Source organism: Narcine bancroftii, chromosome 3 (assembly GCF_036971445.1).
Source record: "Narcine bancroftii isolate sNarBan1 chromosome 3, sNarBan1.hap1, whole genome shotgun sequence".
NCBI classification, from domain to species: Eukaryota; Metazoa; Chordata; class Chondrichthyes; order Torpediniformes; family Narcinidae; genus Narcine; species Narcine bancroftii.
Window position 1 is genome coordinate 251,760,376 of NC_091471.1, and position 26,513 is coordinate 251,786,888.

A 26,513-nucleotide genomic window follows, 5' to 3' on the forward strand; every position below is an offset into this window, starting at 1 on the left:
AATGCGAGGTCATCACTTTAGTAGGAAAAATAGAAGAGGTGATTATTATTTAAATGGTGAAAAACTGCAGCATGCTGTAGTGCAGAAGGAGTTTGGAAGGTTGAGTTGAAGGTACAGCAAGTTATTAAAAGCAAATGGAATGTTGGCCTTCATCGCTAGAGGAATTAAATTCAAGAGAAGGGAGGTCATGCTACAATTATACAAAGGTACTGGTGAGGCCACGCCTGGAGTACTGTGTGCAGTTCTGGTCTCCATACTTGAAGAAGGATATACTGGCCTTGGAGAAAGTCCAGAGGAGGTTCACCTGATTGATCCCGGAGATGAGAGAGATGGTCTACAAGGAGAGAATAAATCCGCCTGGGATTATACTCACTCGAATTCAGAAGAATGAGAGGATAGCTTATAGAAACATAAAATTATGAAAGGGATAGAATAGAGGCAGGAAAATTATTTTCACTGGTAGGTGAGACCAGAACTAGGGGACACATTCTCAAGATTCAGGCGAGCAGGTTTATGTCGGAGATGAGGAAAAACTGTTCTTCCCAGAGAGTAGTGAATCTGTGGAATTCTCTGCCCAGGGAAGCGGTTGAGGCTACTTCATTAAACATATTTAAGGTTCAGTTAGATAGATTTTTAAAAAAGGAATTAAGGGATATGGGGAAAAGTCAGGTATTGAATGGCAGAGCAGACTCAAGGGTCATATGGCCTGCTCCTGCTCCTATTTCTTATGTTTTCCTAAGCCCTTGCCACCCATCCTCTGGAGCTCCCTACGCCCCAACCACAGATCCTCATTACGGACACCCACCCATCCAAGTTCCTGATCCACCCACTGGACCTCCTGACGTCCCAGCCACAGACTCTCTTCTAGGCCTCGGCTGCCTGCCTATATGAGCTGCCAACACCCCAAACACAGACTTACCACCTGGTCCTTGTCATCCAAGTTCCCTTTGCCTTGAATGACGCAAGTACTTACTGCAGTTAGAAGTATGACCCATGTATAAGTCGACCTCCCAAAATTTGACTTGAAAACTAGGACCAAAACACTCAATTATTTCACGCTGATAAATGAAAATTGAGTTTAAAGTGTATATTAAAAGAGTACAGTTTTTTTTCCAAATTCATGGATGAGCAGATAGCTTGGAGATGCCAAAGTAGAGAGGCAGCAAAGGTTTGATAAGGTGAGGTATAAGAGACCACAACAAAACTGCAATAGTTGGCCTCAACACCATTTCCATTATACCACCAAGCTGTGTGTACAGTCTTAGTCTACTTTGAATTTGTCCTTGGCCAAGACTGGGAGGCCAAAGGCTATGATTATGGCAGGGACTATATCTAATGACTTCAGTCCTTCCCATGTATTTAGTTATGGGAAATATTTGCTTATCCAACCTGAATGTCAGACTAACAGAGTGAAAAAAACTGAGACGGTGGAATGATCCATGGAAATAGTGATGAAATAAAGCAAAGCAGACACAGTTTTCTTCAGTTATGAACATTGATGGCTAGAGTGCAAACAAAAAGTAGTTGAAATAGATACTTTGGGGAGCCAAAGTTAATGCTGGAGCTGTGAAAGTGTTCCTATTTAGTATTTACTGTTTTCTAAGCCATTTGAATTTGGCTGTGTAATTAGACTGTATGTATTGGAGAGTATTTTAATCCTATTTAGTTTTCACAAAATTCTGCCACAAAAAATACCATTTAATCACGAATGTGATGTGTTAAACTGGAAAGTTTGTTTGCTTCCATCACATTGGATTATTGTGTCCAAATCTCAGTCCACACATTGTCTTCAAAATTTTGCAAAGAAAACCTACAAGTGATGAGAGATATAATTGTGTGGTGTGTCCAGAAAAACTGGGATTCTTCTTGGAGTAGAAAAGGCTATAAAAAAGGTCAGAGGCTGAATAGTCCATGGCACAACAGTAACTTGCGTTTTGAAACTCTGAAGCCTTTCTGCTGTCTGCAAGGCACAAGTCAGTATAGTAAATTATACTTTCCACTTGCGTGAAAATTTGACACAATCCAGGTTAAAACATACTGCTTAACTTGTCCACAGGCCTAAATGTTCATTTCCTTCTCCATTGTTATTATGTTCCATTAGCACATAATAATTGCAGTAAAAATATTAATAAAATGCACTGCAGCTATTTGCCAAGGCTCTTCCAAAAGTGCCTCCCAAGTCTGTGAGCTGTCTGACAGTAGCTTCAGGTGCACAGGAACACTACCACCTGCAGATTCTCTCCAATTTCACAGCATCCTCAGTTAGAAATATATTGACAATCCTTCATCATCACTCGGTGAAGGACTGAAGTCATTAGATATAGTCCCTGCCATAATCATAGCCTTTGGCCTCCCAGTCTTGAACCTTCCTACTGGCTACAATGTGGGTCTAGCATCATGAGCAGCACTGCAGCATTTCAAGAATCACCATCACCTTCAAAAGCATTAGGAGTTGGGCAATAATTTCCGGCCTTGTCCTCGATGCCCAGAACAGGGAAAATGAATTTGTAAAAGGATTTAATTGAGCTAATTAGAATTATGAAGAGTTTTGATAAACAGTGGAGGAATTGCTTCAATTAGCAAGAGGTATAAGAACTAAAGGAGATAGTCACTAATAAATGAACCAAATGTCGTATCAGGAGTAATTTTTCTCTGGAACAAGTTATTGTGATTTTGATTGCACTACTTGAGATAGATTCAGAAATATTTTTTAAAATGATCTGCTTTCAGAACAAAAATAACAACTCCGTGCAGACCAGTGGTTCTCAACCTTTTTCTTTCCACTCACATACCACTTTAAGTAATCCCCATGCCATCGGGGCTCTGTGATTAGTAAGGGATTGCTTAAGGTGGGTATGTGAGTGGGAAGGGAAGCTTGAGAATCACTGTTCTGGACCAAATTGTTACTGAAATATTTTGCTTGAGAAAACCCCTATTTCCTTTGGAGTTATGAAACCGCACAAATAACGACTCAATGAGGTACGATTAAAACAGTGGTTTTCAAACTTTTTCTTTTCACCCACATCCTACCTTAAACAATCCCTTACTAATCACAGAGCCTCTATGGCATAGGGAATACTTAAAGTGGTATGTGAGTAGAAAGAAAAAGGTTGAGAACCACTGGTGCAGACAGTTCAGACAAGTGAAATCGATTCAAAGTGGTATGATAACCATAGACTACGAGAGCTAATAACATAAGGTGGCTACTTTGCAGATTGAGGAAAGCAAGTAGCAAAAACAGGGATAAAGTAAGAACAGTGCAGTTTTAAAAAGTGAAATGTTTAAAATCCATTGTAAACCAGTGATTCTGAAACCTTTATTTGTTTCACTTCAAAGGCGAAAACGACGTAACTTCAGCAAACAAGCTACAGAAGTCCTGAACGAGTATTTCTACTCTCATCTGAGTAATCCCTACCCTAGTGAGGAAGCCAAAGAGGAACTGGCAAAGAAATGTGGTATCACAGTGTCACAGGTACAACCTACTCTCCCAGCTTCAGCCTGGGACTCGTCTGCAGTCCACATCCACAGATATCACTACACATTTCCCTCAAGCCAGCTTGGAGAAACAAGCAAAACAGCAAATGTAGGAGAAAAATTTAATATGTAAAGTGTGCTTATATATCAGTACATATGTTTGAACTATTTACCAGGGATTATGAGATGTTACGATATTGTACATCATTAAACTTATGGTGGCTGGCTGCTCTCTTTCACACTGCAGTTATACTAAAATTGTTGTCTTTTGCTGTCACCCAATGTAGAGAGAGAGGTTCCAAACACTTAAGAATTTTTAATTAATTAATTTGTTCCCCCAAATCAGAGCTGGTGTGATATTATATAATGCTGGGTTTTAGTCCACGTCTAAATGAAATGTTATTATGTGTATAATCAGTACTTATCCCCTGCTGGGATTGGTGACTACCTCTTCTAATCCAATATTTTTACATTTTACATCAATTAAATTGTCACAATCAGATCACTTGTTCCTGTTGTGTATGTAAATATATTCATGATTCAAATAACAGGGACTTGCACTTCCACTGAAGATAAGTTGCTAAGAATGGCCTGGCTTTATTATGTACCATATACTGCCACATACCTTTCAGTGCCAGTGTCAAGCCAGTAATTTTTCTGTCTGCTCTGCTGTAACATCCATTATAAGCTTCATGGATTTGGTGGGTTGAATGTTTTTTACAATTCCACAAGAGCCACAATAGCTGTATCTTGAAGGTGAAAAAGGGTAGTGAATTGAGGAATTCAATAGTACATCTCATTCTCTGTTCCCAGGCAGCACATTCAGTATATTAGAAATACCATCACTTCAGGTGATCAGTGTAATTTCATTTGCATGTGGCTGGGATAAATGTTTTTTGTGTGTGTTTTTCCATACCTGCATTTCACTGGAACTTAGGTCTTTTGTTCTCCCTCCCTGTTCATGAAATTTTCTGTAAATTTGAAAAAATGGCGGGCGTGTATTTAGCAAAAAAAACTTTTTTCAACATTGCGTTCCTTTTTTTGTATTTGGGTGGGTTATTGCAAAAACAATGATTATTTGGGATTTATATATTGTACTGGTAATGTCAAATCAAGAAAATAAACCTGATAAGGCATTTTTGTTAAAAATGGTACAAACCTCTTGATAGAAGCAGCTCTTTGATGAGCTCACCTATTGTTCTCTTAAGCAAACACTGCTGAAAATGTGGAGAGGGAATCAATATGTGAAGAAATATTCTCCTTAAATGAACATTCACATGAACAGTGTATTTAAATTAGCCTAACTTGGAAATAACTAATTTAAAGGAAAAATCTGTGGTTTCAAAAATACAAGTAGTCGATGGATTAAATTTACCGTTTAAACCTTAAGTGCTAGCCCTCCAATGCAATTGTATTTTCATTTTGCATTATTCAATCATTTAAGTCATGGTGTTCTCTACCAGTGCAGATTAACATAGACCAGGCTGCCATATTGTGACATTATTATTCCATCTTGCAGCATCAGCTTGTAATATTATGATGCCACAACGTTGTATGTTATCAGGCAAATCTAAACTAAATAAAGTGCATGCCTTAAATTTAAGATGAAATTCTTGTTTCTGTGGTAACTGAGTCCCTGGTTCACTATAATGTGGTTGTTAACCTATTCTGGGAAGATAGTGGTTGAAGCATGAGACACTGGGATTTCTAATTCAGGAAACGTTTGCTATTCCCTGGAATATCCACTGCTCAAATTCTCAAGTGAATACATTTTGGGGAAGAGATGGGTGCTTGCACTCTGTCCTAGAAATCTGTGGCAGGGCAAGTTAAGTGTTGTGCATGGTTAACCATGCAGCATCACGGGTGAAGCTCATCATATAACATATCAAAAGTTGTGGATATATTGCCAGAGAAGTAGTTGGAAATCTCAGCAACTACATTTTTTTCTGTTCTCTTTAAGTTTATTTTCGTGGTAATATTGCAAACACCAGCTTTCTTAGTGGTTTGTAATTTAAAAAATTGCTTAATATTCAAAGGACATAAAATTAATAATTTGGCCAAAACTGAATATAATTTTGTCACATTGTTAAGTAAAAATCAAAGAATTTTTTCTTTATATCACATATCTAGTTTAGGAATACTCCAATTGCTTTTTTTTAAATCAGGCACACCCTAAGCAAAACATAAATGCCATATCAGGTCTATGCTTTGGAGTGTTAAAAAATTTCCATTAGATATTACCATGCATTTTCTTTTAATAAATTTATTTTGAATCCTGGTTCACCCATTGACCAAAGCATTTGATATAATTTATAGAAGAAAGAAAATGAGATGAAGCAATCTTATCTTCATTTACATGAGTAATTATTTGAAATACTCTAATATGAATTTCTTAGTCACCTTTGAAAATTGGCTATTTGTGATTCTGGCTACAAATTGTTAATGATGTTTTGCTTCAAGGCACAAGACATTGGAGGGGCAAATATTAGCCAATTCAAAAAAAACCCTGAATGTCTTCAATAGCCTTGCAGTGCATGATCAAGGCAGGAATACAATTGGGAATAATCTATGGTATAATCAAGAGAGAAATTTAGTTTTAATAATCAAATTATGCTGAAAGATATGCAATATATAGACTTGTGTGTCAAAAAAAGGAAATAGGAAAAATAGGATGATAAAAAGCGACCTTCCAATATTTACATCATTATGAGGCCTGTGAAAACATTTACTGTTTCTGACTTGTTTTGGAGATCATCACCAGTGAACATTGTTATTCACTTTTTTTATTATTAACTATTTTTACATTGTGGTGTGGAACAAATAGGGGTAAGGTGATTGGGTGTATAAGATGACCCCAAGAATTTCCACTTAAAATGTAGGTTTTGAGCTATACTCGCTGTATAAGACTACTCCAAGGCTGGCACTTACTGCTGAGAGCCTTCTGCCCCAATAGTCCTTTGCCAACCATCCCACTGACCAGTGGAGTGACACTGTTATCCACACTCCTAAGTAACACTGTCTTTTTAAAATTTAGCCCGTTAATTTCAAGTAATGGCAAAGTACTCTCAATTACCTACCATAGTATGCATCAAACATTCCCACATAAACACTAGTGACGTTACTTAGGTGTCGGTTCTTTTACAGGAACAAACAATGTGTCGAGTATAATTTACCATTTACTTGAAATTGATTTACTTATGTTATAATATTATACTGTAATATATTAGAAATGTTGACATAAAGTACACTGCAGGACCTTGACTGATTGTTTACTGTTTGTCAGGGGTTGCTATTGACGAATGTTTCATTTGCTGTGCTATTTTAAGACAAGTTGATAATGCGTATTTATCATTTTACTATAACATTATTATTAATCCAGCTTCCCAAACATAATTTTCAGTAAAAAAATATTTAGTGGTAGGACCTTAGGAGTGTTTTTTACTATTTTCCATCGCCGTGGGCGACACTAAACCACAGGATTTTATACTTGGCGTATAAGATGACCCCTGGTTTTTGGGTGACATTTTTAAGGTTCAAATTCCGTTTTTTACTCCATCATAAACAGTATACAAGAACTATGTGCCTCGGTTCAGTAAATATTCATTTCCCATTCTTTGACTCTTTATTATAAACTTTAGCATTGCAAGTTGAAAAATAATTCTTTGTTCTTATAAATAATCAGGGTTATAATAAGGATGACTTATAGTGATAATGTAAAAAACAGGTTTTAAGTGAAAACTACTGAAAAGTGAAGCAAAATGTTCTGTCCCTAAGCATCAGATCACTGTTTAACATGGCACAATTGGCTGGAACAACAAATGGAACTCAAACAAGCAGAAATATGTAAATCTGTATCTAAAAATCAGAAGGTAGAGTCAAGCATAATATCTCCTTCAAGCCATTTTCTCCACAGTTTTCTTCCATTCTGCAGGCACAAAGACCCAAAGCATAAGTATTTTAGTATGATTGATGACCGATCATTTCTTTGTCTTTTGAACAAGCCCTCTACCTGTTTTTACAATATAATTTCAGGAAGTCTGAATTTATTCGAACTTCCCAAAATAAGATTGTCTATCCAATGTCAGATTCTTTCACCATTATGCTTCTTAGTGTTACAGAATTGAGTTAGATTTTCATTTGTCTCCTGAAACCTCCAGTGCCAAGTACGGTAGTCTTCCTCAGTTCTTGAAGGACTCTCCCCAGTCACTAATGCATGCATTGGCAGAAGATGCTGAAAAGGGTCAGAGGTAACAAGATCAGCCCAGTCCTGGTCATAGAGTAGTAAAAGATTCAGAAACCTCACAGGAGGAACAAATGTGAGCACACCTCTTCATTTCTCTTAACGTCATCAGCCAGTATTTTATCCTACTCTAAAACACTTTGTTCACTCTGTGTCATCCTGACCTTGCATCCCTACACTCTACAGCCAATACATCCTCCACTGGATTCTTCATGTTCCACATCCTTGCTCTTTTCATCACTTCTGCAGTGCTCATTCTGTCATCTCCAGGTCTTATCCATGAGCCCTGTGCATCTTCTCTTTTTAACAGTCACTTACCATCTGACACGTCTTCTTTCTGCAGTATTTAATGCCAAGAAAGAGACCCAGGACATGGTGGAGCATCTAATTATCGTCGCTCCCAATTAAGTGGAGCAGGACACTCCAGAGCTCATAGACCAAGGTAAGGCCTTGAACATGAAGGAAGGAAAGGTTGACAGCTAGTCTGTCCGCAGAATAATTATAACAGCTTATTCATTTCAGGAAATATTCAACAAATTTCATTTTAAAAATTGACACGTGCAAATTTCAGTGTCATCGTTATTCTTGACCACTTTCTCTTTTGTTTAGGTCCTGGTCAGGAGCAATAGCTTCCTGCAGAAGATCCTTCAGAGGACAAAATTCTGAAGATGCACAGTCAGGTTCTTCATGCATCCTAAGCACCAGTATGCAGATCTTCCCATTCTGCTGAGTTAGATAGTACACCAGAAGGCTCCATGTGCAAAGGGAACACATATCACGAATGCACATACTGGTTATGGGACAACCCAGAAGAGTGAGATCATCTTCCAGCTCTGCTGATTTTAGGACTGGAGGTCAAGCAAGGAAATAAACAATGTTTTCACTAATTCCCAGGTGATCATAAACCTGCCAAGTAGTTCCAGGATCATTGTAAAGAAGTTTCTTCCAGTTGTGGGGTCCTGCCTCACATGATTTCTGCACCTGCAACTGCAGCTGGAAGCTGCATTTGAGCTTATTCAATAGAGTCAGTGTCTGTAGACTTGGTGGAAGTAAGGCAGCTGGTATCAGACTCTGATGGGTGGTTGTCCATCTTGGGCTTATTAATGAACTGAATAGTTCAGAGCTTTGCAAGAATCACTCCTCGTCAGAGTCTGTTCTTCCATTAATCAATAGATGTGATGAAACCCAGTCATAAGTGATGTTTGCCACTGGGATCCCCCTCACTCCTTTGGACCCCCTCGATCATTATTTACAAAGCTGCCAGCAGTCCAGAGGACTCGAGTTCTTTAGCTGCCTTTTCCATTAATTCTACACAGGCCACCCAGAAAATATTTTCTACCTCCGGTAAGGTTATAAAATCTCAAAGAAAGTCCTTCTTGGGTTGAAAATAAAGTGAAAAATTATCCGTGCCATTAAAGTACATTTATCACATTTAGTGGTTAGCCCCGAACATATCTGAGGATCCTACAATACCAGTGCAACATTAACATGATTGCCAACTAAATGTTCATTAACAAAAAGGAAAAAGTGAACTAGTGGTGAATGATCTAAAAGGACTTACTTAAAAAAAAATAACTTTATAAGTAGTTTTCAGGGCAGGGGAAGGAGAAGGTAAGCAGAAATGTTGAGAAATTCTTTGCTTCTCTCTGGAAATTGTTATGGTGGCTCATTTTTGTTTTCTAGTCTTCTTTCTCAGATGACTAGCTTTTGCTTTCCTTTTCTGGATGTGGAGCTTTTCATGCAATGGCAGCGTACAGGTTGCCACTCTCAATTGGGGCACTTGATGGGGACTATTATTGGTAAACCACATTCTGTTCAGATTTCTGAAACTCTGCTTCAGTTGCTTTGAGATGTGCTGAAAAATTATCATGGTGGCTTTGATTAATTCTGTGTCAATCATTCTGGAATAGGAGGCAGTGTGATGAAGTACCCAGACAAGAGGTTTCATTCCTCCCTTGCAGCGATCCTGCAACCTAATGGAAGGATCTAATGTTGACAGGGAAGATGGAATTGCAAGAAAAATTAGATCATGGAAGCTGGCCACTATAGGATATATGAGAAGCAGAAGGAACTTAAGAATAATGAAGCAATTAGGTAGCTCAAAATGCTTCTCAATTAAAAAACGGGCAGTGGCAGACAAATCCATTTATGTATTGATGAGCCACTCATTAAATTCTACAACAATAATACTGCATCAGCTTGGATGCCGTGGCATCCAACAGGTTGGGCATTGGCCATGGATCACCCTTGTTTACAAATGTTGCCGGCTAGCATTTTTGTGGTCCAAGGAAAAAGATAATATGTCTGCAGCCAGTAAATTCCACAAACCCAAAACTTCCACTGAAATTGCAGGTGAAGTCAATGGGATCATTCTGCACAACTACCAGTTCATTAGACAGCCCAGGATATTGGTTCATCATCCTCTTCAGCCGTTGCTCCTCTTTCTCCAGTGGAAACTGGCCCTAGTGGGATATATGATTTGTAGAAACAACTAGCAAGAGTAATGAAGCGATAAGAAAGCTTGAAGCTTTTCTAACAATTCAAACATCACAGTGACAGAATGAATCCCATCTTAAATATTGCATCAGACACTGAGACACTAGTTTGGATTTTACTCTCATTTGCTGGCCAATGCTTTCTTAATGATTAGTGGGGTCCTAATTTGTGTTGCAGAGGTTATTTCATGGGTTCATGACAATGCTGATAAGAATTGACAGAACAGCAGTGGAGCATTTATCTTGTGCTCCATAAATGAGAGCTAGAATGGCATTAGTACAGTGGCTGAAATCCAGCATCAAATCTCAATTGTAAATAAAGTTTTGCTATGTGCAGTACTAAATACAGATTAGGTACAGATAGGACATACCTGATGGAGATTGGGGTGAGGAGGAAATTCAGGACTAGAGGGGTCACAGTCTAAGAAGAAGGGATAAGGAGAATTTACTTCCCCTATTGAATGGTGAACCTGTGGAATTCTTTACTATGAAAAGGAGTTGAAGCTAAATCATTAAACAAACTTAATAAAGATTGAGATAGTGTTCTTAGAAATAAAAGGAGATGTGGGGGAAATCTGGAACAGGCCCAAATTTGGACGATTAGTCTTTCGCATTGAATGGCACAAAAAAAAAGGTTAATTGGCCTATCTAGCTTTGATATTTCCATGTGGATGGAGGTGGGAAGCTGGGAGTTGGAGAAAGACCTGGGAAAGTGGTCACAGAGATGAAAAAATGTATAATTAAGGCATTTGTACCTGAAACAAATATTATAAGCAACAATTAAATTAATGTAAATACATTTAAATTAACAAGGGTTTCACACAAAGGATGGTAGTTATCTGGAGTGAGCTGCCAGAGTGGGAGAGGAAGACACAATAATCTTTAAGGCTATTTGGACAGATGGCATCGATGTAGAGAGGCATCACAGTCCGCACACACAAGATAGGCTCAAAGGGACCAATCCTTGCTTCAAATTGCAAATAAGTTCTATGAATAATTTGTGTATGTTACCTGAAACATACCAATCCTTTCATTGAACTGAGTCACTGAAACTGTGCCAGGTCTTTACCTGGTGCAGACCTCCCAGTATTAGAGCCAAGAAATCAGAGAAAATTGGGGACCAAACAGCTGCAATTTCAATTCAATTTTCCCCAATCATGCTTAAAGTAAAAACATTATTCTAGCTTTTTCCAAAGTAAATCATGTAAATGATTGTTGGCTGTTTTTGGCTACAATAACCATTACAAATGCAAGTTTGAATCCATAAATTCTTAATCGTGTGAATGACAGATTTAAGTGTGAATTCTCGCTTCGGCTCTGGCAGATGCAATTTATTTCTCCTCATATGGAGACTACTCACGGAGTCCATGCCAGCTCTCAGATCATTCCATAACTCTCATAGCCCCCAGTTATTTTCCTTATAGCCGATCTCTTTTATGTAAAAACATAGAAATGCTGGAGGAACTCAGCGGGTCTTGCTGTGTCATCATTCCATTCTCTTTTGTGTGCGCACTGTCTCTTTTCTGCTTCTCTTGCACAGTTAGTATCTCAAACCAGTTTTAGGAAGGCACCTGACTAAAGGCATCAGGAAGAAAGCCGTCAGCCCCTCTACTTCCTCAGGAGTTTGCGGAGGTTTGGTATGACACCAGAAACCCTGCCAAATTTCTACAGAGGTGTGGTGGAAAGTGTGCTGACTGGCTGCATCACGGTCTGGTATGGGGACGCCAATATCCCTGACCGTAAAGCCCTGTAAAAGGTAGTGGTCATAGCCCAGGACATCACAGGCAAAACCCTCCCCACTAGTGAGAACATCTACAGGGAACACTGCCGTTGGAGAGCAGCAGTAATCATCAAGGATCCACACCACCTAGCACATGCTTTGTTCTCACTGCTGCCATCAGGAAGGAGGTATAGATGCCACAAGACTCATACCACCAGGTTCAGGAACAGCTGCTACCCCTCCACCATCAGACTCCTCAACGACAAACTCAATCTGGGACTCATTTAAGGACTCTTATACACTTAATTGATTTTTTTTCTCTCTGTATTGCACAGTCAGTTTGTTTACATGTATATACTGTCTACAGTTCTTTTTGCACTGCCTTGCCTGTAGAAAAAGAATCTCAGGGTGGTATGTGATGTCATGTATGTACCCTGGCAGTAATCTGTAATCTGAAATATAACTAACTGGAGCTGTGTGATATCAGCAATAACACCTCTGCCACTATATTTGGGCGTTTTGTTTTCTTGAAATAATGGAACCACAGAAATTTATACAATTTGACAAATGATATTCATGGCAGGCAAAACTAAAATGATGTTGTTAACTCCTACTTTTTTTTAGCTCTTTGTGGCTTTGTGAGATTTGCCTCTTAAGTATATTTTCAAAGTGAGGGCGCCAGCTATTGCAGGCAGTGAGTTTCAGCCACACATTCCCTCCTTGACAAAATGTTCTTTAACCATATAACCATTTACGGTGCGGAAACAGGCCATGTTGGCCTTTCGAGTCCGTACCAGTTGACCAGGTAGAATGTAAAAAAGAACCTACTTCCTTATGAAACCTAAAACACCAGAACAGGAAAGAAAGTTTTTGCAGACAAGACCTAATTAAGACCTTCATCTAATTCTCAGTTAACGAACATCTCACCTAGTTCTCAACTTTAATGACTTTAAGGAACTTTCCGTTCGGCCCATCAAGGCCCTTTAATTTTTAGCATCTCAATTTTCTCTTTCTCAATCTCCTTTTTAAAAAAAAACAAACTAAGTGCACTCGATCTTTCCTAAGATGTAGTTTTTCCCTGTGACAACACATTTGAAAATCAGTACTCTCTCCTCCTAACTTTTTGTAGCCTGTTGAACAGGACTAGACAACAATTCAGCATCATCTGATCTCGTGACCTATGCAAGTAGCGTATGCCTTCTGAAAGAGATGACCCCCTAGCTCCATACTGTTCAATAAATGAAGCAGAAGTGTTTGTGTGCAGCAAAGCAATGGGCTGAGAAGTGGCAAGTTCACGTCACAAAGCTACCAGGTGACACCATATCTAACGCAAGATTGTCACCTAAATCATGGTTCTGGATGGATGATGGAAATCAGAAACAAATGCAGGATGTTAGGAACACTCAGCAGGTCAGTCAGCATCTGCAGAAGGAGAAACAGGGTTAACATTTCATTTAGATTTTGATCATTGCTTTGTTAAATTCTATCAAACCCACTACCCTCATCTCAAAGTTCAAAGTTTAAATTTATTGTCAACCTTGAAGTTCTTTCTCCTGTGGACCAGGCAGAATTTCTACCTATCAGTAGGGCATAAATTGTACTCAAGAAAAAATACATATAGGTAAGAGGGAAATATAAACAAAGGAACAAATGCAAACAGACTGACTATGCAAATACAGAAAATAAATATTCAGTAATAAATAATGTGCAAAGTAAGAGTCCTTAAACGAGTCTCTGACTGGGTCTAATGGTGGAGGAGGAGCAGCTGTTCCTGAACCTAGTGATACGAATCTTGTGGCACCGACACCTCTTTCCTGATGGCAGCAGCGAGAACAGAGCATGTCCTGGGCAGTGTGGATCCTTGATGATTCCTGCTGTTCTCAGATGGCAGTGTTCCATGGAGATTTTCTCTATGGTGGGAAGAGTTTTGCTGGTGATGTACTGGCTGTGTCCACTACCTTTTGTGGGGCTTTCTGTTTAAAGGTGTTGGTGCCCCCATATCAGGCTGTGTGTAGCTGGTCGGTCACTGCACATCTGCAGAAGTTTGCCAAGGTTTTTGATTTCATACCAAATGTTCCCTAACTCTTGAGGAAGGATGGCAGAGTTAGTGCAGCACTATTACAGCGCCTGCGACCTTTGTTTGAATCCGATGATGTCTGTCAGCAGTTTCTACGTTCTTCTCATGTCTGTGTGGGTTTCCTCCAGGTCTTCCATTTTCCTTCCAATCTTCAAAATGTATCAGGTTGAGATGCATCCTGACAAAATACCAATAGGTGGATTAATTAAAAAATTATATAAGGGAGTGGCTTCGCTGCTTCTCCGGATGTCCATTGGAAGCACTGACGCTGCTTCTAGTTTTTTTTTGGATGTTGTGGCCAGTCTGATCGCACTGGGCCGGACCAGTGGTTGTTTTAAATTTTTCCTTTCAGGGACTCTTCTTTATTGGGGGGGGGGGGGGGGGGGAGGAGGTGGGAGAGGGAGGGGGAAGCATCAAATGTTTGTAATTGGTGGATTTTTGTGTATATTGAAGAAATGTGTGATGTTGTTTCCTTTTTATTGATGGAAAAAGAAAAATAAAATACTCCAAAAAAATGTACCAGGTTGCAGGTCAATTGGATATAATTGGGAAGCATGGGCTTGAGGTCCAAAAGGGCCTGTCACCGTGCTGTTTGCCTGTATGTCTAAATTTAAAGTGGAGGTACTAACATGCTTTCTTCACAATGACATTGGTGTGTTATGTCCACGAAAGGTCTTCCATGATAATGATTCCCAGCAATTTAAATTTGCTCACTCTCTTCATCTCACTGGATCGCACACCTCTCATTTTCCCGTCCTGAAATCCACAATCAGCTCCTTGGTTTTGGTGACATTGAGTGAGAGTTTGTTGTTAGTACATCATTCAGCCAAGTTTTTAATCTCCCTTCTTTATGCAGCCCACTGCCATGATATAGTCAGTAAATTTGTAGATAGTGTCATTGTCATACGTTGTTCACCATCCTTTCTCAGCCTGGGCCATCCCTGGTTTATTTGTGCTCTCTTTATCTCAATTTGACCATTGCCGTTTCCTGAATACTTTCTAACTTTTCCAGATACAAGTGAAAAGTCACTGACCAGGAATGCTATCTCTGTTTCTGTAGCGTGCTGCTCATTTGCAGTCTATTTCAATTTTATTGCAGATTTCCAACATCTGCAGTAATTTTTTTACTGTCCATGCTGACTGATCTCCATTAATCTTGTCTTTATAACCATTTCTTTATGCTTTCTCAGGATGTTACAAATAATTTCAAATGCACTTCCAAGATGATGTCCCAATGCTATCCTTTCCATTGTCCAGGTTTATTCTCTGAAGTCTAGTTCCACTTCTCCAACTTGTTAGATCTTATTCCACACTTTCTCGTGAATGACACAACAATTAATAAGAGAGTCATTTATAGGGGACCATGGGAACATACGCACAAAATTTATAAGGAAGTGTGGGAAGAGATCATAACAGGAAAGAAATGGGAGAACGTTAAATAGTACACAATTATTAATTCACACGGATGATGCAGTCATTCACACCCTATAAGCAGGGGTTATACACACCATCCCGAATAAAAGGAAATGGATCTGATACCACTGTACCCAGAGGGGTACACGCACGCTCTCGGACCTCTCATCAGTTTTGAGTGATGGCTCCTCTGCCAGTATTGATCTATAGCAATTTGAACTATAGCAATACCACAACTCAGCTTCAGTGCAGTGTGCACCTTACCCGCAACCCTTCCAAAAGACATCTGCAGTAGCAACCTGGCTCCCAGGGCTATTACCACAAGGCAGAGACAGTGAATGTGCTCTGTACTAGTGCTAAATACAGGTCTCTAACCAATAAGGATGCAAGGTGATTTGAACCAGCCAATGGCAAGGTGTGCACTGACTAATAGTTGGAACCTAATCTTAACTAACATTCCACCTGCAAATCATAACTTTGTCTACAACTTTGTAACTTAGAGTGAATCAAAAATAACACCACGACCTGACGGGTGATGTGATTTCCGGATGAGTTTCAGGCAGGGGGGGGCCATGTGACCACCAGCAGGGAAGTCACGCCACCTCCACTCTCAATAGCCCTCGGAAACCACATCACTCTAGAATCACAATGATGCTAAGTACCACAGACACCTGTGACCAGGCAGTCATCCATCACTTGCGCATCCCGCTCTCCGGCACCAAACCTGAGTGCTTCTGAAGCACAGCCCAGATGGTGGCCGCCGTGCTATCCTTTGATGAGGCAGGGGGTCGTTCGACATCAGGATGCCATTCCTGCTTGTGCTCTCTTTAAGCGGGTGTCATAGGTGCCTGTGTTGGATCCCTGCAACGATAGCCAGGGGGTGCCGAATTAGTTAAATGAAAGCTCCCGAAGCCCCCACCTTATGAGGTGTTTTGTTTCTGTTAATGGGGGACTGGGGTGAAACTGCCACTGTCAAGTGAAACAAAAAGCACATAATGTCCATTCAATGTTAATTTTGCAGCTCAGGGAAACTGAGAAAAAAATGAGCTCCAACTCAAAGTCTGCGCAATAGATGCAATCAAATGTCCAATGTTGTTGCCCAAACAAGCTGGTGCAGTGCCCACAGCCATCGATGGTGTTGGCAGCTGAATCATTGATTGAGTGCAGCCCTCTGTAGATGGACCCTCGGATCGAGGGTCAGGAGCTTGAAGGGTAGTCTTCTCCTATGGGGGTGGGGGAGGGGGGAGAGAGAGAGAGAGAGAGAGAGAGAGAGAGCTCAAAAGATAGATTAGTCGGGGGCCTTCTCCAATCGGGAAAGAGCAGAGGGGAAGCAGGTCCAGGTTGGAGTGAGCAGTATAAGGGAATCTCCAACCCCCTCCCCATCGTGCTTTCCCCATAATGCTCTCTCCAGAGAGCATACATGTCTCCGTACCTCTGCTCTGTGACTTCCGACCCCTCCAGGAGGCCATGAGGGAAACCACCCCTCTAAGGTCAGGGTGTGCAGTGGTGACCAAATAGCCCACTAAGGCACTAGTCAACTTTGTGCTCCCTGGGCAGTAGTGATCATGGCACCCCCATAAGTACCCACGATCACTGCCCACTCCCTAACCATCCATGTCCCAATGGATACATCCATGCCAGTGATGTGCCACTGCAGCCGGCCATGTCAGCCCCATTCTTGGAGGTCAGGGACCCTGGCCTGGACTGCAGTCACCACCTGTTCCCATAGGGTGATACCATCATCGACCCTTCCTGGCAATGCCCACAAGGCATTGGCAATCGTCTTCTGGACAGACAGGGTGCTTACATCGAGACATGGGAGAAAAGAATTAGGAGCCCCCTTGTCTCCCAACTGAAGCATCGACATGGCTAAGTGTTCCCTGGCCCCTAGTGGTATTGGTCCCCTTGCCTGGTTAGCCCCTTACCCACGTAGTTCTGGGCCTCCATTGTCCCACAGTGACCACCTACATCTCCACCCAATGTCCCCCTGTTTTCAGCCACCTCCCTGTTTTCGAGGGTTGGCAGGATGCTCTCGTGGCAGACTCCAACCTTGTGGTCACTGGTCGGACTGATAAAGGCTTGGGCACATGCCCCCACCATGTGTCGATCCCCTCCTTCTGCTGGATAATTGCTCATACCTTCCTTGAGTCATACTGAGAGCCAGATCAGAGAACTCTCATCTGCTGTGTTTCAATCAGCATGGAAGCAGCCTCCCTGATTTTAAAATCTAAATTGATAGTTTGCTCTTGGATAACGCGCAGTGCCTCTTTGCAGGTCCCAACATTCATGTTGCAAGGATTTAATTTCCCTATCTTTCCAGGTCACTTGCCTTTGGGCAGTCAGAACTGCCTCTTGCAGTTCCAAACACACATCTCACAGATCCCAATGTTTAAGATGCTATTTCAAACACTCATCTCACAGGGATTCTATTTCCCTATCTTTCTGGTCACTTAGCTCGGACGTGATATCCCTCTGGCGCTTAGTAGGGTATCAGTAACAATAGGACTGCTCCACAACTCCCCCACCCCCCGGCCTCATGAAACCCCAGTAACCCAGTTGGGAGACCACATGGTGCCCTATCTTCTGCCAGTAGGGATGCAACCTGTTGCCACAATCAAATGGCCTGGTGTGGCTTGCCAGCCACGTCGTCAAACGGCTCATTCCCTGACGGTCATTGGTCCACCCTGAGATATTATACTCCTACCCTGGGGTCCCTTTCCTATTTGTGGATTACCTGCTGCTACCCTGTTAGTTAGCAGGTACACAATAAACCACGCACCTGACAGGACACCCACACATACAGTAATCAATACAATCTCCCACACAGTTAAACCAGTCTCCCACTCCAACACGATTAAAACTCCACGTGCGTCCAGTCGTAACTCCTTGAACCCTGCTCACAATGCCAATTGTTGAGAAAGTGTAAGGTTTGGTGGGTTCAAAGAGAGACAAGTCTGGACACAAGGGTTTGCAATCAAATGTAACAAAAAAATTTACAAATAAGAGGGACAATTTATAAGGGAGCGAGGGAACATATGCGCTCAATTTATCAGTAAGTGTTGGAAGAGATTGTAATGGGAAACACACGGGAGAACATTAAACAGTACACAATTATTAATTCACACAGGCAATGCAGACATTACACACACAATAAGCAGGGGTTACATATACCCCCCCACCCCGACCCCTGAATAATGGGAGGTGATCTGGTACCACTGTACTTGCAGGGGTAAATGCACGGTCTCAGACCCCTGATCAGTTGAGAGCGATGGCTCTACTGCCAGTATTGATCTATAGCAATTTGAGCTATATCAATACCACGGCTCAGCTTCATTTCAGTGTACACCTAACCTGCGACCCTTCCAAAAGACATCTGCAATAGCGACCTGGCCTGGAGTGGTGTTCCAGGGCTATCACTACAAGGCAGAGAGAGTGAATGTGCTCTGTGCTGGTGTTAAATACAGGGCTCTAGCCAATAAGGATGCTAGATGATTTGAACCAGCCAATGGCAATGTGTGCACTGACTAGTGGTCAGAGCCCAATCTTAACTGACATTTCACCTGAAAACTGTAACTTTGTCTACAACTTTGTATCTTAGAGTGAAGCAAAAATGACGCCTCGTCCTGACAGGCGATGTGACTTCTGAATGAGTTTCAGGCAGGGGGAGGACACATGACCACCAGAATGGAGGCCACACCTCCTCTGCACACAACAGGGGGGGTATGGGATTGTGGGACAGAAGGGCCTGTTACTGTGCTATAAGTCTAATTTAAATGTAAATTTAAAAATTTAAATGTAAATTTAAAAATATATTTGCTGCGATCAAACAATTGCAGTAAAACGTGAGGTGTACTCTCAGCAATGTGATCACCCATCTTCCATTCCTCATTTCTGTTACCTGGCCTCATTACATGATATTTTTGCATATCCTCTTTCTTAACTGTATTTGTTTTCTTAATGTTTCTGTATCCTGCACTTTTGCAAACTATACTTTAACATTTTATTACATTTATTTTGAAATGCAAGGTTTGAAAATGTTTGTTGGTTTGGTAACAAATTAGTGGTTTCTTTAAACTTGTCCAGGCAGATCAGTATTTTTGAGCATTTAATTCTTTATGTCATCTTTGATAATTATGTCACAAGATAATTAATTAATTTTAATCCATTGTCTTAGATTGGCTGCTGATGTCATGAATAGACTTTTCTGATTGGCCTTTTAAAGACGCAGAGCAGATAAAATCTAGAACAGTACCACACAGGAACAACTGTTCAGCCCATACTGTCTGTGCTGACCGTAATGCCAATTTCAACTGCTCATCTCCCTGCACATGATCCATTTCACTTACTTCCCTGCCCATTAATTTATCTTTCTAAATTACTCTTAAATGTTGGTATTGCCTTTACCATTTCCAGGCACCTACCACATTCTGTGTGAAAATTAAATCCTTGTAAATCTACTTTAAACTTTCCCCTTCTATGCCTTTAAACCTATACCTGCTTCTTGATTTTAGCCCAAGTTCCTGTAATCACTTTGCATTAGTTCTGCCTGAAAGAATTTTCAGAAGTATTTGTTTTAGCTAGTTTTCAACTAAGAAATTCATATTATGTATTCAATACAACAACACCTCTGTTGATCACTGTTGATCCTTTGTGCATGGTCTATGAGGCAGTGTACTGCCACCAAGGCACTAACTCAGCATCCATAAAACCTGGCTGCTCTGGTTTATTCCATCTGAGCAAAGTTGAGCTTCCTTTTGCCTGTCGTATTAATTTTGTATCCCACTCTGACCTTTGTCCTTCTGCACATTGCTAGTGAGTGTCAATGTAAGCTTCAGAGACAGCATCTCATTTTCCACCTGACAATGTCACAGCTTTGCTGCCTCGAACAGCTTGTTTACTCTGATTACGTCAGGGTGGCCAGTTCATTCTCTCTCCTCATAAACTGCTTGATCAGAGGATTTCCTGCATCATGCACCTGCTCCATGGCTTTTTAGTGCTCATGCTCATTTGTTCTCTCCCCCACTCCAGATGGCTTCAGTCCCAGTTTGTCAGAGATAATTCCACTTGATCCCACCCCCACCTTCCCTGTAATTCCAGTCATTAACTGAAACATTAACTCTGTTTCTCTGCACCATTGATGCTGCCTGACCCACTGAGTGTTTCTAGTTCTTTTTGTATTTCATAGTTCCAAAATCTAAATTGAATGATCTCGTTCCCAAGTCAAACTTCTTCCTTTATCATAGCTTGCTCTAATTATGTGCACTTGCGTTTGGCCAAATTTCTTGTGTGGAGCCTTATTAAATCCATACGCAAGGTAATAATCATCATTCTGTTTGATTTCCTTAAAAAAATTCAAAATAATTAGCATATCTCACTTTGTCATCTCAATTTGCCTTTTCCTGTGTGGAAAATCATTGCCTCTATTCTCCTGTTGGCATTCATTTTGAGAGAACATGAATGTAAATGATGTAATTCTAATGTTCTTTAAGGAGTCGGTTAGACTATATTTGGAGTATTGTGAACAATTTTGGGCCCCATATCTAGGGAAGGATGTGCTGGCATTGGAGAAGAGGTAACAAGAAAGAACCCAGGAATGAGACCATAGAATAAAAGTATGTCCCTTTAGAACAGAGATGAGGAGAAATTTCTTCAGCCAGACAGTGGTGAATCTGTGGAATCATGAGGGTAAAGGTAAATGTGGTAGAATATGATAAAACTGATAGAAATGTGGTGGGCTGAATAGCCTTTTATTTAGTTACAAGGAAATATTGAACTCTGTTCCACTCTATTAGCCGCTCTGCTAATTTTGTTATCACTAACTTATCTCTTATTCATAACCTTTACATTTAAATCCAAGTCATTAATACATTACGAAAATCAAAGGGTTCCGCATTGATCCCAATCATGTTGCCCCATGGACCACTATATTCTTCCTTCTCATCATCACCACTTTCCATGAGGACACATAAAATATTGAGGCAAATCTTAAATTATCCAAATTGAGTGATCACTGTTGATCCTTTGTGCTTGGTCTATGAGGCAGTCTACTGCCACCAAGGCACTAACTCAGCATCCATAAAACCTGGCTGCTCCACTTTATTCCCACTTCCCAAAGACATTTTAGGTTAATGGGATGGTGTAAGGTGAGTGGTGGAATATGGGGGGAGTTGAATTGAAAGTGCGGCAAACACGGGGGGGGGGAGGGTTAATGTAGGAGTAGTGTAAGTGGGTGCTTAATGGTCAGTGAGAGAGCGCACTCACACACCCATAAGTCCAAATGCAATGGAATCTTTCCATGTGCAAAGCACCTCGTTTCATTCATTCTTTTGACCAGAGTCCAACTGGACCAGGCAGAAATCCTACAGCTGGTGCTCTGTTGAATGAAGGACCACACCACTTTTTTCTCTTAGGAATTGCTCAGTCACAAGCACCACAAGCCATTAGATCTGTTGAAGATCTTGGTGGAGCCTTCACCCTGTTTATTCAGAACTCCTCAGAGTGGCTTGGTTTCTGAGAGAACCTACTCTTTACTGTATTATTTTTTTGAAAGGTATTAATAAAACAAGTAGTGGGTTTACATGATTTTATTTACATTAATACAGAGTGCATGAGAAATAGAAGCTGTAGAACAGTGGTTTTGCAGCAGACCCCCTAAATTCACATTCCACCTTAAGCAATCCCTATGCCATAGGTGCTCTGTGATTAGTCAGGGATCACTTAAGGTGGTATGTGGGTGGAAATAAAAAGTTTGAAAACCATTGTTTTAATCGTACTTCATTGACTCGTTATGCGCATGGTTTCATAACTCCAAAGGAAATGGGCCAATGACAATTTTTCTCAAGCAAAATATTTCAGTAACAATTGGGTCTAGAGCAGTGGTTTTCAACTTTCCCTTCCTACTCACAAACCACCTTAAGCAATCCCTTACCAATCACTGAGCACTTATGGCATAGGTATGTTTAGGGGCCAATTTGAAAACCACTGCTGTAGACCATTCACCCATTTCTCTATGCCCACCATTTAGTATCATAGCAGGTCCTTTAACACTTTGCTGCTCTAATATCCTACCCATCAATTCCCATAATGCACAAAAATCTATGACGTGAATATAGTCAACAGCTGATCCTCCACAGCCCTCTGGATGGAAAATTCTGGGAGAAGAAATTCTTTCTTATTTCTGTGCCAAATGGGCAATCCTTCATTCTGTAATAGTGATCCCTGGTTCCAGACACACCAGCCAGGTGAAACAACAGCTTTACAAATGCCTGTCAACTCCTGAAAGAATTTTGTACATTTTGAAGAATCACCTCTCATTCTTCTAATAAAAATACAATTTTGGAAAAACTCAGCAGGTCAATCAGTGTACTTTATATAGCAAAGATAAAGATACATAACTAACATTTCAGGTTTGAGCTCTTCAAGGTATGAGCAAAATGATCTGAATTTCTGGGTTTTTTTTGGATAGTTTTGATTTTTATAGACAGAATTCAACAAACAGATCAATCTTTCCAACATATATACACATACACACAGATTCTGAATTTATCCCCACCCCCTCCCCTGCCCTATCACTACAAATACACTTGAAAAGTTTATCTCAGTGCCAGTCATCACCGGGCCTACAAGCCCTACCAAAACTCAAAAAAGAAAAAGAAATAACAATGAATACGCCTCAAAAAAAAACCCAAAAACCTGGAAGGGAAAGAAAAGCACCTTGTCTGCCCTCGGTCCCTTTTCCGTATTCACACTCCCTGCCTTATTTTTAAGGGGGGAATTTAGGGTTTTCCCAATATCCTTACCCACCACCCCCTTCCTTCTTGTCCTTTGACATTTATCATTCATTTTGTTTTCCACCAACTCTTGGCGCAGATGTCCATGCTTGAAATAAAACTTCAGCAACTAAAAAAAACCAAAGCCAACAATTCAAGCCCCCACCCCCCCCCCCACCCCCACCCTTCTTTCTACCTCCTGGTTTACCTTTACTCACCCAGGCACCAATAGCCAAGCTATTGGTGCCAACTCCCCCACCATTTTGAAAAGTGCCCAATGCACCCATCTACTGCTTAGTCTTCCCACCCTCACCTTGAGCTCCCATATTCATTCTTTAGTTGAAATATAAATTCATCTTTAAACAATAACATTATGAGAAAAGCTTATCCCCCTCGTAGTTATCACAATTACAATATTTACAGTCCATCATTTCCCATTTCCTTTTTTCCCCCTTATTTACATTTAATCCCAAAGTGTGGGAAGGGTTTTTATTAAGTCTATTGCCTCCCTTGGATCCCTAAGAAACTTTCTTTCCCCTCCCACCCTTACTATCTTCAGCATTACTGGGTGAAGGAGGGTAAATTCAATTCCTTTTTGTTTGAGGCTGTTTTTGACTGGGTCAAATTCCTTCTTGCACTTCAATAGCACCAGACATGTCCGGGTAGAATAAAACCTTCTCCCCCCTCATATTCCGCCAGACCCACTCCTGCTGAATTTCTCCAGCATTGTTTTACTCTCATTCTTCTCAACTCAGGAGATTTTGATGGGTCAGACAAAAGGATGTTCTCATTTTTATATCTGCGGAGCATCCGCATGGCTATAATCCCCAGGTAAATCAAGTGACTCTCACTACAGTTCGTTCAGTGTCATCACCCAGCCAAGAGAACCAAGATGATGCATCTACTTTTTAACTTATTGCTATGAAGGACAACCTGCACTGCTAATAGCCCATTAACAAATGAGTGCTTTCCCTACGTACTGAATGCACACCACAATTCAGTATGCAGGGCTACATTTCTAAGCCAGTCAAGTCCACACTCATTCACTGATGAGAACTCGTGCATGGAACTCTGGAAGTGAGGTTCATTTTCAGGAATTGAACCAAGTGACCATTTCATATATACAATAGGAGCGAATGGATGGGCTTGGCTACGTCTGTGACAAAAGCATGGTTGGTGCAGCAGTTACCACCACTCCTTTACAATACCAGTGATCGGGACCGGACCTGGGTTCGAATCTCGTGGTGTCTGTAAGGAGTTTGTACTTTCTCCTCGTATCTGTGTGGGTTTTCTCTGGCGGCTCCAGTTTTCTCCCACCCTTCAAAAATGTACTGGGGTGTAGGTTAATGGGGTGTTTTGGGCGGCACAGACTCGTAGGGCCTAATTGGGACTGTTACAGTGCTGTATGTCTAATTTTTTTTTAAATGTAAAAAATTCATGGGCTACATTCAGCAGATGTTTTGTGTGACCTGGTACATATCTGGCAATCCATTCCTCAGAAATGGCAGTTACAAGAATGGGAAAAAAAAACACCAAATAGAATTTCCCAATGAAGAATTGATCATTGTCAGAAAAATTTGGCAATTGCAGCATGAATTGAATTATTTCACTAGTGGTTTGGGAATTTAACCACCCAGGAATCCAGAAGGCCCTGGAAGGTAACAAATATACCCAGGTTCATCACAGGTTATGACCTCCATATATTTAATACATCTAAATGCCTTAAGAAAATAAGCAACATCATAAATGACCCCCATCAGCCTGGTCACAACCTCTTCTCACTGCTACCTTGGAGAAGAGAGTCCAGAAGCCTGATGATCAGCCTCTCTCAGTTTGAGAACATGGTACTGGATCCATGGCTGTTTGGCATCCATATCAATGATTTGGATGAAAATGTGCTTGACTTGATATGCAATTTTGCATACGTAACTAAACTGCCCAGTATTGTGGATAGTGAAGACAATTGTCAAAGATTGCAGCAGGATTTCGATCAATTGGGCTGGTGAGGAGAGGAATGATAGATGGAATTTAATTTAGAGTAATGTGAGGTGTTGCATTTTTCGAGGTCCATCACAGGTAGGACTAATGCAGGTTTCAGGTGTGCAACACTTGTCAGAACTCGGAATAACGTGACAAATTTTCATCAGGAGAGTAGTTACATTTAATACATTTCCTATGTATTTAACTGCAGATAAAAATTATGTTTTTGAATAAACATTGTACAAAATCCTATGTTGTCTGTCAATTTTTTTCTGTCTTTTAATTTCTACCTGTTTCTGTGACATGGTTAATTCAATACAAGTCACTAATTCACCTTGTCTTGTAATTAACAGGTATCGAATTGGTTTGGTAATAAACGAATCAGGTATAAGAAGAATATTGGGAAATTCCAGGAGGAGGCCAATCTTTATGCAGCCAAAACAGCAGCAGATGCCACAACTGTGGTGGCCCAGCAAGGGAGTCAAGCAAATTCTCCTTCCACACCCAATTCAGGTAAACCTCGCAATGCTCTTTACAAGATTGAACAAACACCAATTCTAAGAACATTGTGTCGGGTGTCTATCACATTTCAAGGATCCTGTTTGCTGGTGAAGGATAATTGTATTGGGGCTATGCATTAAAAACAGTGCATTTTCTATGTTAATTTTGAGGGATATTATTCAATAAACAAAAATCTATGATAAGGCATCAAGATATGCAAGAACAACCTCAGATTTAGACTGAAAATATTTGAGTTTGGACTATACAGAATAATCCCAATTATTAAATAAGACTGTTTTTATATATACAGTACTGTATAATAGCAGTGTTCATGAACACAATTAGTCTTGCATTGTTGACTGCTTTATTTCTGTGTTGTAACTTACATACAATAGAGTGACCCCCTGAACATGGTTAGTATAAAGACTCAATCAGCAAACCTTTTTCAGTAAAATATTATTTCTTCAGATAAAATTAAGCACATTAAGTATATAGCACTCATAAAGAGAGGGCTCCCTACCCCCTTCCTTCCTTTCTCTGTTTTGGGCAAACTATTGGAGAGGGTTCTTAAGGACACGATTTACAAGCATTCAGAGAAGTACAGTTTTCTCAGGGATAGTCAGCATGGCTTTGTGAGAGGAAGGATGTGCGTCACGAACCTAATTACGTTTTTTGAGGAAGTAACAAAAGAAATAGATGAGGGTAGGGCAGTAGATGGGATGTACATGGATTTTAGTAAGGCATTTTAGACAAAGTCCTCTATGGGACTCAATCAGAAAGGGATGGGATCCCTGGAAACTTGGCTGTGTGTATTCAGAACTGTATTCTGCATGGAGGTCAGCAA

The 26,513-nt window shown here is 40.6% G+C and overlaps 1 protein-coding gene across 6 annotated transcripts in view; it reads left to right on the forward strand.

The window, feature by feature from the left end:
* The window catches only part of pbx4 (pre-B-cell leukemia transcription factor 4), a 540,918-nt gene that overhangs the window by 466,477 nt on the left and 47,928 nt on the right, over nt 1-26,513 (forward strand). For 3 of the 6 annotated variants that reach the window (XM_069927581.1, XM_069927578.1, XM_069927580.1), the window contains 2 exons: nt 3,337-3,583; nt 25,522-25,681. In XM_069927581.1, coding sequence (XP_069783682.1) covers nt 3,337-3,583; nt 25,522-25,681 — 407 coding nt within the window. Of the gene's footprint in view, nt 1-3,336; nt 3,584-8,057; nt 8,157-8,323; nt 11,959-25,521; nt 25,682-26,513 lie in introns of those variants that run through there. The other 3 variants (XM_069927582.1, XM_069927579.1, XR_011354326.1) reach the window with 2 other exon arrangements.